We start from the raw sequence: 13230 nt of genomic DNA, 5'->3' as shown, positions 1-13230 counted from the left end.
GAGACGTACAAATGGACACTTCTATATAGTTAAAGAACAGAACAAGAATTCATCATAAAGGAAGCAAAAAGGGAAAAGATACATAGGCCTACAGTGAGGGGAAGGGGGGGGGGGGGCGTTGGGGGGGATATTCATTCAGTTACAGACCCATAAGGGATTTTGGTTCCATTTGTACACTCTCTGAGTTACAGACCCATTAGGGTCCATTTGGTTCCAAACTATCATTTAGCTGGTGGACCCCCTGGAACTCCCTCGGGGACCCCTGGGGGTGGTCCCCGGTCCCCGGACGGTCCGGACCCCACTTTGGGGAACCAGTGTTTTATTTCACCTGCAGCTGTTGTTGATCCTCTATAGGAGCTAGCCTGTTAGCTTCACTGATGCTAACTGTCCAAACGAGTAGAAAAAACACCACGAGGAGTTTCTCCTGTTCCTGAATCTGATCCTCTGCTGTTCTGTTCCGCTCCATGCTTTACTTTAACCTGGTGGTTGTTGTTGTTTATGTTGTTGTTGTTGTTGTTGTTGTTGTTGAAACTTGTTGTTAGTATTATCCTCCCGACGGGAGATGGTGTTGTTTACATGCATCCAATGGCAACGGTGCGTCGGCTAATACTGTCCGGGCAGGAACGTGGAAGGAGGATATAAGCGTTCCGGGTGTCTAACTGCCAGTGGTTTGTTGTTGATTCCAAAGGTGTTTTCATCAGTTCATGTTATGATGTTTAACCCATTCTGACCTGAGATCAGATTCATACGAGGTTTCCACTGGACACACACTGGTCTGATTAACCCATTCTGACCTGAGATCAGATTCATACGAGGTTTCCACTGGACACACACTGGTCTGATTAACCCATTCTGACCTGAGATCAGATTCATACGAGGTTTCCACTGGACACACACTGGTCTGATTAAAAGAAGGGGTTCCCAAAGTGGGGTCCGGGGACCCCTAGTAGGGATCCTTTGGGGGATGTCCAGGGGGTCCCCAGCTAAATGATAGTTAATTGGGAACCATAAGGACCCTTATGGGTGTGTAACTCTGTGTTAACCGTTAACTCTGTACAAATCAGAAGAATTGCTTTTTTCCCGAAGTCTCCTTGAACATGAACGCAGCAATTTTGCGTTGAACAAATTTGTTTCTAAAAATCCATGTCGTTACACACGTCTCCACTAGCTAAAGAGAGGGTTGCGCCCTGAAAATAGCTGATCTTGTGAGCTTGTAGATCTGCGATTTCCCCCCCTATTTTTGTCCAAAAGTGTCCTTACGGGATTATTACAGCCCCTCCCTATCTAACACTCTCTGCACGTCCCTGATTGGCTGACATATGACGTCATCTCCAAACGCCATGCATTGGAGGGCCCTCAAAAAAACCCGCAAATGAACCTAAACTGATATAGTAATTAGTTAATAATTAATAATATAACAGCCCACAGAGCTAGTTAGTTTAGTTATCAATGCAGTGTCAGTGAGTGCATGGAACAGGCTGCCAGGCCACAGAGACAGTTAGTTTAGTAATGCAGTGACTCTACATGAGGCTACAAGGGCACCTACGGACGGCTGCAATTCGAAACTGTCCCCTGTTCACATCTGAATCCCCCCCCCAACGCCCCCCCCCCCCCCTTTCCCCCTCACTGCATATGTATCTTTTCCCTTTTTGCTTCCTTTATGATGAATTCCTGTTCTGTTCTTTAACTATATAGAAGTGTCTATAGTTGTACGTCTCTAAATGTTTTGATGAATTGAACAATGTGGACCCTGTTGTAAACAAGTGTAATGCTTAATTGGGTCGTCCACTCACAGTTAACAGTCTTTGTATTGAGTTTGTGCTTGAAATGTACTGAAATTCTACAAACTGTTAATATATATTTCAATCAATCAATCAATCAAAACCAGGCCACAGAGACAGTGATCCAGTGAGAGGAACAGGCTGTCAGGCCACAGAGACAGTGATCCAGTGAGAGGAGCAGGCTGCCAGGCCACAGAGACAGTGATCCAGTGAGAGGAGCAGGCTGCCAGGCCACAGAGACAGTGATCCAGTGAGAGGAACAGGCCACAGAGACAGTGATCCAGTAAGAGGAGCAGGCTGCCAGGCCACAGAGACAGTGATCCAGTGAGAGGAGCAGGCTGCCAGGCCACAGAGACAGTGATCCAGTGAGAGGAGCAGGCTGCCAGGCCACAGAGACAGTGATCCAGTGAGAGGAGCAGGCCACAGAGACAGTGATCCAGTGAGAGGAACAGGCCACAGAGACAGTGATCCAGTGAGAGGAGCAGGCCACAGAGACAGTGATCCAGTGAGAGGAGCAGGCCACAGAGACAGTGATCCAGTGAGAGGAGCAGGCCACAGAGACAGTGATCCAGTGAGAGGAGCAGGCCACAGAGACAGTGATCCAGTGAGAGGAGCAGGCCACAGAGACAGTGATCCAGTGAGAGGAACAGGCCACAGAGACAGTGATCCAGTGAGAGGAGCAGGCTGCCAGGCCACAGAGACAGTGATCCAGTGAGAGGAGCAGGCCACAGAGACAGTGATCCAGTGAGAGGAGCAGACCACAGAGACAGTGATCCAGTGAGAGGAGCAGGCCACAGAGACAGTGATCCAGTGAGAGGAACAGGCCACAGAGACAGTGATCCAGTGAGAGGAGCAGGCTGCCAGGCCACAGAGACAGTGATCCAGTGAGAGGAGCAGGCTGCCAGGCCACAGAGACAGTGATCCAGTGAGAGGAGCAGGCCACAGAGACAGTGATCCAGTGAGAGGAGCAGGCTGCCAGGCCACAGAGACAGTGATCCAGTGAGAGGAGCAGGCTGCCAGGCCACAGAGACAGTGATCCAGTGAGAGGAGCAGGCTGCCAGGCCACAGAGACAGTGATCCAGTGAGAGGAGCAGGCCACAGAGACAGTGATCCAGTGAGAGGAGCAGGCTGCCAGGCCACAGAGACAGTGATCCAGTGAGAGGAGCAGGCTGCCAGGCCACAGAGACAGTGATCCAGTGAGAGGAGCAGGCCACAGAGACAGTGATCCAGTGAGAGGAACAGGCCACAGAGACAGTGATCCAGTGAGAGGAGCAGGCTGCCAGGCCACAGAGACAGTGATCCAGTGAGAGGAGCAGGCTGCCAGGCCACAGAGCCACCAGGCAGCAGCAGAAGGGAAGGAGAAAGAAGGCCATCCATGGGTTTATTTATAGCGCTGAGTTTCTCTCCACGAAACGAGACCTGATCTGCTGCACTCACATCTCGCTCTGCCGCACTTAGAACAGCACACACGCACGCAGGAAGGCACGCACACACACACACTTATCGAAATGAACACAACACGTTTAGATGAGAACGCACACTTAAGGAGAGAGCTTAGTTAGAACTCCCGCTGAGAAGTAGAGATAGTCGCTTCCTAGAGGCAGGCAGACAGGCAGGCAGGCAGGCAGACAGACAGACAGACACTTAGAGAGACAGACACTTAGACAGGCAGACAGACAGACAGGCAGGCAGGCAGACAGACAGACAGACAGACACTTCTACAGACAGACAGACACTTAGACAGACAGACAGGCAGACATACACTCAGACAGACAGACAGACAGACAGACATACACTCAGACAGACAGACAGACAGACAGACAGTTCTACAGACAGACAGACAGACAGACAGACACTTAGACAGACAGACAGGCAGACATACACTCAGACAGAGAGACAGACAGACACTTAGACAGTTCTACAGACAGACATACAGACAGACAGACAGACAGACAGACAGACGGCGTGTCGTCGCACAGAGCAAGGCAGCAACCTGCGGGGGAATTGAACCAGCAGACAACGCCATGCCTGCAGGTGGCCAGGGGGGGCGCTGTCGGCCCCGGGCCTCGGCCAGCAGCCCGCTGAACCTCCCAGAGTTCATGTCCCTGAACCAGCCACGCCCCCCTGGGGGGGGCCCACGAAGGGACAGCCTGAAGGGACTCCACCACCACCGCCACGGCCATGGGGGGCCCCGGGGGCCCCGGGGCCCCCCGCAGGACGACAGGTATACAGCTATATACATTTATAAACCTCTCTAACGCCAGGGCTCCACCGGGCGCATCAGCGTCGGGAATGTTCCTTTTTTAATCAATGGAGGGTAAATATATAAATCCCTGGAACATGTGACGCATTTAAACCTAAACACCATGTGTGTAATAATAAAATGCCAAGTGTTTATTAATGGTCATAAAATACAGTAGAACACGAGTTCACTCAAACACCTCACGAGAACACCTAGTGTTTGAATTCTAAACACCTATATGACTGACTTTGATTGTAAAAACTAAACACGTTTATGTGTTTAAAAAGTGTTACGGGCGATTAAACATTCTTCTGTTTATAATCTAAACACTGTGACACGTTTACAAAGTGTTACAAATATGTGTTTAAAACAGTTTATAACCTAAACGCTTGGGTTTAGTGTGTACTGACAATTTCGTCAACAAATTAAAACTAGACTAAAAGGTTAGTAAGGGACTAGTGGACAAGAGATCGGTTTTATGCTGGGTTGCATGCTGAAAATTGCAGATATACAATCTCACAAGAGTGAGATTGTATATCTGCTATTTTCAGCATGCAACCAAAGTGTAAAATATGTCATTACGACATCAAGGCCTGTCGAAACACATTTTAGTCGACTAAATCACCTGTAGATTTAGATTTAGATTTAGATTTAGATTTAAAACTAGACTAAACACTAGAACATTCCAGGTGACTAAAATGTGACTAAAACGAATTGAAAACTATTCAAGAGACTAAAACTAAAATGACTAAAACTAAAATAGAAATTTGCTGCCAAAAACAACACTGGTTGCGTTGTGCTGCGTTTGGTGACTCAAAAATTGCCATGGTTCGTTTTTTGACGCACGCACGTACCTACAATACATTATCCATAATGGTACCTACAATACATTATCCATAATGTATACCTACAATACATTATCCATAATGTACCTACAATACATTATCCATAATGTACCTACAATACATTATCCATAATGTACCTACAATACATTATCCATAATGTTGCACTCGTTTTCAAAAGCCCGCGGTGGAGCACCTCCAGGGCCTGATTAACACCTCTGAGGGCCCCTGCAGGGCACTGAAGCTCGAAGGGCCCCCCTTCACCCGCGCGCAACATTTTTGCTGTTTTTTTGAGCCGTTTTGGGGCGGTTTTATGCCGTTATATTGGCCTATTTCCGGTCGCCTACCCCCCCCCCCCCAGAGTGACAGCCAATCTAGCGCATTGTTGCTGCTTTACACACACAATTTGCACCTTTCAGCTGCCCTTCTCACCAACAAATGCAACAATAAAACACTAATCTTTTTAGACACCATTTATTTCATTCGGATTAGCAGGGACATTTTCTGTGAAAAAAAGGGGCCCCTGGTGCCCAAGGGCCCCTGGGCACGTGCCCAAAGTGCCCATATGGTAGATCCGGCCCTGAGCACCTCTAGCGTGACGTTGACGTTGTCATGACACGAGCAGGACGCGGACGCAACGCGACCAGTGGAGCCCCCTGGCGTTATGCTGTGTTAATGTTATGTGTTGGCATTGCTCTGAATGAAGAAGACATTCTTCTGATTCTGATTGGTTCCCCATAGGGAAGCGAGGGAGGGCCCGGACGGTGAGGAGGGGGTCCCCTGCAGCCGGCCCCTCCCAGAGCAGGACTGCATGCAGCTCAACCCCACCTTTCGGAACATCGCCTACAGCTCTCTGATGGCCATCGACATCAGCCTGTCCAGGAGGACGGCCGTGTGTCGCACCCCCCACGCCTCCTGGGGCGCCGTCAGGTAGGGGGGAGGGGGGGGCGGACCCCCCACGCCTCCTGGGGCGCCGTCAGGTAGGGGGGAGGGGGGGGCGGACCCCCCACGCCTCCTGGGGCGCCGTCAGGTAGGGGGGGAGGGGACCCCCCACGCTCTCTAGATAGCTTGTAGATCTGCTATTTTCGCAATTTTTGTCCAAAAGTGCGCACATACGGGATTTCAGCCCCTGCCCAGAGGGGGTCCCCAGAGACAGGGTCAAAGCATTTCCGGGGGTCCCCAGAGACAGGGGGTCCCCAGAGACAGGGCCAAAGCATTCCCGGGGGTCCCCAGAGACCTGGGGTCCCCAGAGACCTGGGGTCCCCAGAGACAGGGGGTCCCCAGAGACAGGGGGTCCCCAGAGACCTGGGGTCCCCAGAGACAGGGGGTCCCCAGAGACCTGGGGTCCCCAGAGACAGGGGGTCCCCAGAGACAGGGGGTCCCCAGAGACCTGGGGTCCCCAGAGACCTGGGGTCCCCAGAGACAGGGGGTCCCCAGAGACCTGGGGTCCCCAGAGACAGGGGGTCCCCAGAGACAGGGGGTCCCCAGAGACCTGGGGTCCCCAGAGACAGGGGGTCCCCAGAGACCTGGGGTCCCCAGAGACAGGGGGTCCCCAGAGACAGGGGGTCCCCAGAGACCTGGGGTCCCCAGAGACAGGGGGTCCCCAGAGACCTGGGGTCCCCAGAGACCTGGGGTCCCCAGAGACAGGGGGTCCCCAGAGACAGGGGGTCCCCAGAGACCTGGGGTCCCCAGAGACCTGGGGTCCCCAGAGACAGGGGGTCCCCAGAGACAGGGGGTCCCCAGAGACCTGGGGTCCCCAGAGACAGGGGGTCCCCAGAGACCTGGGGTCCCCAGAGACCTGGGGTCCCCAGAGACAGGGGGTCCCCAGAGACCAGACAGGGGGTCCCCAGAGACCTGGGGTCCCCAGAGACAGGGGGTCCCCAGAGACCTGGGGTCCCCAGAGACAAGGGGTCCCCAGAGACCTGGGGTCCCCAGAGACAGGGGGTCCCCAGAGACAGGGGGTCCCCAGAGACAGGGGGTCCCCAGAGACAGGGGGTCCCCAGAGACCTGGGGTCCCCAGAGACCTGGGGTCCCCAGAGACAGGGGGTCCCCAGAGACCTGGGGTCCCCAGAGACAGGGGGTCCCCAGAGACAGGGGGTCCCCAGAGACCTGGGGTCCCCAGAGACAGGGGGTCCCCAGAGACCTGGGGTCCCCAGAGACAGGGGGTCCCCATAGACAGGGGGTCCCCAGAGACCTGGGGTCCCCAGAGACAGGGGGTCCCAAGAGGGGGTCCCCGCAGAGACAGGGCCAAAGCATTCCCGGGGGTCCCCAGAGACAGGGGGTCCCCAGAGGGGGTCCCCGCAGAGACAGGGCCAAAGCATTCCCGGGGGTCCCCAGAGACAGGGGGTCCCCAGAGGGGGTCCCCAGCCAAAAAGGTTGAGAACCTAGCTGGTATAGAGGAGGGTATGCGCATGCATGAAGTGAGTTTAATGTCGTTTAATACAATCAGATAGGACTTTTCTGATTGGATGAATGGGCTGTCAATCAGATATAGGACGTGTCTTATTGGATGTATATGGGCTGTCAATCAGACAGGACTTTTCGGATTGGATTTGGGATTGTGACGGGATGGATTGGGGAGTTATTGTCTCCACCAGGCCGAAGGCATGTGGGGAGAGTATGTTTTGCACTCCGTCCGTCCGCGTGTCCGTCCGTCCGTTTGTGTGTCCGTTTGTGTGTCCGTGTGTCCGTGAACAGCTAATCTCGGCCACCGTTAACCCGGTCGATGCCATATTTTGCACACACACTCCCTGGATGCCAACCATGAACCTCTGCCCCAAACTTTCCACAACGGCCTGTTATAGCGCCACCAGGAGGCCGCTTTGTGCAAAACAAGTTTTTGCACAGTACACCTACAGATTTTGTCCAAACATCACGCAAATTGGTACACAGTCTCTCTAGAGCCCTTCAACGAAACTGGTCTTTCACATTTATCAGACTCCATCCTGATTGGTTAAGATTGGCTTCCAAAGTTCACAGGAGTGCTCAGTTTCAAACAAAATGCTGCAAATCATGAACACATCGCGTGATTTCCGTGAAATTGTGCACCCACATTCCCACTAGGCCGAGGACGAAATGCCACATGAACAATTTCAACTCAGCCTCAAGGTGGCGCTATAACTGGCCGAAAAGTGTTTTACCTCTAACTGCACGGATCTGTGGATAACCTGGTGGAGACCTGTGCCCGGAAGGGCACTTTTTCTAGTTGGGAATGTTTTTGTTTTGTTTTCCTTCTTCTAGGTACCTGGTGAGCATGCTGGCTCTGTCGGGTCACGGGGTCACCTGGGTGGTCGGGACCCTGATCTGTCTGAGCCAGACCCAAACCCAGGCCGGAACCGAGGTCCTGGTCAACCTGCTGATGGGTGAGACGCTGACGCACGCACGCATGCACGCACACACGCAATCTTGAGACTACCTGTTCATGTTTTCACTAATCATCACTATAGCAGATCCATGATGCAATGTTCCATGTGTTATGTCTAGGTTATGTCCATGTTGTTATGTGAAATGTTGTCTTGTTGCAGTTTTAGTTTTGTTATTTTTTTTGTTTATCTAGGAATTGTATTGTTTTGTCTTGTTTTGTTTTGTCTGGTTGAATTGTTTGTTTGTAATTTCAGACATATCAACAACAAGGCATTTCAAAGTACTTTACATGAAACATTAAGCGAGACCCTGCCAGTGTGCTGTTTGTATAAATAACAGAGACCCTACCAGTGTACTGTTTGTATAAATGAGATAACAGAGACCCTACCAGTGTACTGTTTGTATAAATGATCTAACAGAGACCCTACCAGTGTACTGTTTGTATAAATGATCTAACAGAGACCCTACCAGTGTACTGTTTGTATAAATGAGATAACAGAGACCCTGCCAGTGTACTGCTTGTATTAATGAGATAACTCATTAAAACTATTTCACACACTTTTATTGCATTTAAAACTATGATGTCAGACGTGACAATAAACATGATTCTCTTTAGATAATTTGATGACCCCTCTCCTCTCCTCTCCTCTCCTCTCCTCTCCTCTCCTCTCCTCTCCTCTCCTCTCCTCTCCTCTCCTCTCCTCTCCTCTCCTCTCCTCTCCTCTCCTCTCCTCTCCTCTCCTCTCCTCTCCTCTCCTCTCCTCTCCTCCCCTCAGCTCTGCTGTTAGATATAATGACCGTAGCGGGGGTCCAGAAGTTGGCGAAGCGTCGCGGGCCGTGGGACCTCCCCCCCGGCTTCCTGGACTACGTCGCCATGGACGTCTACTCCTTCCCAGCCGCGCACGCCAGCCGCGCCGTCCTGGTCACCAAGTTCCTGTTGAACCACCTCGTTCTGGCGGTAAGTATGATCACTTCCTGTTGAACCATACCATGGTTGTGGCGGTAAATATTCTATAAAGTGTGGTTGTCGCAGTCGCTTACATAGGCCCCTCCCACTTGACTCTCTTGAAAAGTAATTTGAAATTTTCTATAACGCTTGAATAGTGTGGTCTTCTGCCCCTCCAAGGGAATTCATGTCTTTATAAACGATTGTAAAACATATATATTGGTTACGTAACCAACAACAGCCAATTGGCTGCTACAAACGTTATGGAAAGCTCGGCCAATCACAGCGGAAGTTACTTCGGAAATAGGAAAATAATAAAATGTGACAATAACTAATAACTAGAACTGCAGTCTGTCGAGTGCCTACTTGCTTGTTGCACACTAGTAGGCCATACTAGTGCGCAAGCAGAGCGTGCAAGTATACTGTTGACCGCTACAAACTGTCAAATCTCAGCTTCTCTGTGAAAGAACGTTTGAAATATTGAATTATTAGGTTTAGCTATTTGCTACATAGGCCTACCTAGTTTTTGGAGGTAAAAAAGTAGTATTGTTAAGTATGGTAAGAGACGGCTTTCGATGGTGACGTATATATGTCGATTAGTGTCGGGTGGATTAAAGGAAATGCCTCTATGTATGTAATTTGTAAATTGATTAGCGGTATACTGTGGTTACTTTGCGTATGCCCCGTTTGATGCGTATGTATCGTAGCAGCATATGACGTCAGGGTATAACTGGTACAACTAGCTCTCAATGATGACGTCATAAAGATGTGGATTAAAGGACCCAATGCCAGGGTGTAATTGGTTTGAGATGGTGAAGTAAGGACGATATGTTTTAGTGTCGGGAGGATTAAAGGTAATGCCTGTGTATATGTATACATGTATACATACATGTATGTATACATGTATGTAATCTGGCACCACTGCCATATCAAGCACAAGTAGTCATTACGTCATACGCTGGCACGGCGCATCAAACGGCGACAAACTATTACCTGCGCACTCTGCTTGCGCGCTCTGTAATAACGTGTGTCACGTCTGCAGGTTCCGCTGCGTATCCTGCTCTTCCTGTGGGCGTTCCTGGTGGGCGTGTCCAGAGTGATGCTGGGGAAGCACCACCTATCGGACGTGGCCGTGGGCTTCGCTCTGGGCTTCCTCCACTACGTGCTGGTGGAGACCGTCTGGCTCAGTGGCGCCACCTGTCAGACCCTGCTGGACATCGCGGCCTTCGGCTGGAGCCCGCTCGGCTAGACCGACTAAAACTATGACGTTAAAAAGAAAGAGTTTGTGGACTATAAATAATACTGACGGAACCGGAACCAGAACCTCATCGAGCAGATCGGGTTCCCAAACGTGTTCATGTCAAGGACCCCCAAAATGATACCCCCCCCCCCCTCTCCACCTGACCCGACCCACAGGGGCCCCTTTTCCACCGGTTGGTTCCCAATGGGAACCGGTTCAGTTCTTTGTGGTTTTTAGTCATGAGCCAGAGCTCCAAAATTGAAACGTTAATTATGAATTGAGTGTAGCAAAACCATACCTATATTAGATTGTTATCACCATTAAACTTCCCCAATTGAGTACTTACACGAAGACAATGATTTATTGTATTACAAACATTTTTAAATATGCAAATGAGGCATTATGTAGGAAAGTATGCAAAATAATCAAAAACATGAAAAAGCTACTACTGCGGAAGAGTTATCATGTATTAATTTACTTGTATTGATCCTATAAACAATTTCATATAGGGTATAGTTTGCCCACCAATTTTGGAGCTCTGGCTCATGGACTAAAAACCAAAAAGAACTGAACCGGTTCCCACTGGGAACCAACCGGTGGAAAAGAACTGAACCGGTTCCCATTGGGAACCGACCGGTGGAAAAGAACTGAACCGGTTCCCACTGGGAACCAACCGGTGGAAAATAACTGTACCGGTTCCCATTGGGAACCAACCGGTGGAAAATAACTGAACCGGTTCCCATTGGGAACCAACCGGTGGAAAAGAACTGAACCGGTTCCCATTGGGAACCAACCGGTGGAAAAGAACTGAACCGGTTCCCATTGGGAACCAACCGGTGGAAAAGAACTGAACCGGTTCCCATTGGGAACCAACCGGTGGAAAATAACTGAACCGGTTCCCACTGGGAACCAACCGGTGGAAAAGAACTGAACCGGTTCCCATTGGGAACCAACCGGTGGAAAATAACTGAACCGGTTCCCATTGGGAACCAACCGGTGGAAAAGAACTGAACCGGTTCCCACTGGGAACCAACCGGTGGAAAAGAACTGAACCGGTTCCCATTGGGAACCAACCGGTGGAAAAGGGGTCAGAGAGGAGAACCACTGGACCAATAAACATCTGGTTACGCCGCAAACCTGTGTGTGTTTCACGTTTTTTGATTGATTGATTGTTGATTGATTGATTGATTGAATACTTTTATAGGCTAACAGTTTGCCAAACTTTCTTTTTTTTACAGTTTGTGGCTGTTTTGTGCCTTATTTCCACCCGGGTCAAATTGTATTCGAAAAGTGTGTTCAATTAAATTATTATTTTTCTCTCTCTCTTATCTATAGAACATCTTGTTTACAGGGCTTTTCTACAGAAGGTAGAACGTGTGGCCTACAGTTTGTAGAGCTACGAGACTTGAAATTGACCTGAGATCAGATTCAAACGAGGTTTCCACTGGACACACACTGGTCTGATCAACCCATTCTGACCTGAGATCAGATTCTGACCTGAGATCAGTCGTTCTTCGATAAAAAAAAAAATAGCAGACCTACAAGCTCGTAGCGCTATGATCTTGTAGATCTGCTATTTTTCAATAGCTAAAGCATAACATAATGCTAACACCAAAATGGGTTGCCGTTCAGAATGGGTTAAGACAACAATGTTGTTCCATTTGTAGGCCAATATACACTCTCAGAGTTACAGACCCATAACGGTTCATTTGGTTCCAAACTAACATTTAGCTGTGGACCCCGTGGAACTATCCCTCAAGGACCCCTATAGGGGACCCCACTTTGGGACCCACTGCTGTAAGCCTTCTTGGCCATTTATTATTATTCAAATGTGTTACGGTATTTTGATTTGGACGATAAGGAAAACAATGACAGTAAAACTATTTTTTCCTACCTATAAACTTTTCAGGTCGAGAACCAAAACAGAGATTAAACGATTTCCCACGGACCCAAAATAGTGGCAATAGTGATCGAGCTTTTATTGTATTTTCACTACTTTCATTACTTCTAATTTGTGGATTTTTTTTTTTTTTTTTTTGTATTTTGTAATTTGTAGTTCATGAAACGTTTTGCTTTAGTTTTGAAATAATATTTAAAAACTAAATTTTAGGAAACAAAAATAAACAAATAAAATAAAGGGAAAATGTGTCCGTGGCCCACAAATGGACCCCGACCCACAGTCTGGGAACCACCGGTCTAAAAAGAACCCCCCCGACTGGTCACGTGGTGTTTTGAACCTCGGCTTTCTCCATATCGCAATGTCGATAACAGCCGATCTACAAGCTCACACAAACTCACAAAACGCGAGCTGTGTGTGCGTGTGCGTGTGCGTGTGCGTGTGTGTGTGTGTGTGTGTGTGTGTGACACTCAAGTTTACACTCACCGCGGCTGCGCAGTAGAGTTGAGTGTCCGTAACGGGCGTTGCCATGTCCGCTTGAAATATACGGAAGGGTCCATTTGGTTCCATTTGTACACTCTCAGAGTTACAGACCCGTAAGGGTCCATTTGGTTCCATTTGTTACACTCTCAGAGTTACAGACCCGTAAGGGTCCATTTGTTACACTCTCAGAGTTACAGACCCGTAAGGGTCCATTTGGTTCCATTTGTACACTCTCAGAGTTACAGACCCATAAGGGTCCATTTGGTTCCATTTGTACACTCTCAGAGTTACAGACCCGTAAGGGTCCATTTGGTTCCATTTGTTACACTCTCAGAGTTACAGACCCGTAAGAGTCCATTTGGTTCCAACTATCATTTATCTGGGGACCCCCTGGAACTCCCTCAGGGACCCCTGGGGGTCCGCGGACCCCACTTTG

The 13230-nt window shown here is 49.6% G+C and overlaps 1 protein-coding gene across 1 annotated transcript; it reads left to right on the top strand.

Annotated features, from left to right (window-relative positions):
- The first annotated feature begins 3266 nt into the window (after nt 1–3266).
- Nucleotides 3267–11541, top strand: LOC310872117 (inactive phospholipid phosphatase 7-like). The gene is made up of 5 exons (XM_083783829.1): nt 3267–4005; nt 5607–5795; nt 8106–8227; nt 9005–9186; nt 10217–11541. The coding sequence occupies exons 1-5, from the start codon at nt 3806–3808 to the stop codon at nt 10421–10423; spliced, it is 900 nt and encodes a 299-aa protein (XP_083639955.1). The 5' UTR covers nt 3267–3805; the 3' UTR covers nt 10424–11541.
- Nucleotides 11542–13230: the final 1689 nt, after the last annotated feature.

This window comes from Protomyctophum parallelum (assembly GCF_964188405.1).
Source record: "Protomyctophum parallelum genome assembly, chromosome: 15".
NCBI classification, from domain to species: Eukaryota; Metazoa; Chordata; class Actinopteri; order Myctophiformes; family Myctophidae; genus Protomyctophum; species Protomyctophum parallelum.
Note: the sequence above shows the minus strand (reverse complement) of the source record. Positions and strands in the feature narration are given on the sequence as shown.

Excerpts from the sequence above, each read along its gene's own strand:
- LOC310872117 (XM_083783829.1), top strand. The coding sequence starts at position 3,806 with ATGCCTGCAGGTGGCCAGGGGGGGCGCTGTCGGCCCCGGGCCTCGGCC. Across the intron at positions 8,228-9,004 it reads CCTGGTCAACCTGCTGATGG|CTCTGCTGTTAGATATAATG; the intron begins GTGAGACGCTGA and ends TCCTCCCCTCAG. Across the intron at positions 9,187-10,216 it reads TGAACCACCTCGTTCTGGCG|GTTCCGCTGCGTATCCTGCT; the intron begins GTAAGTATGATC and ends TCACGTCTGCAG.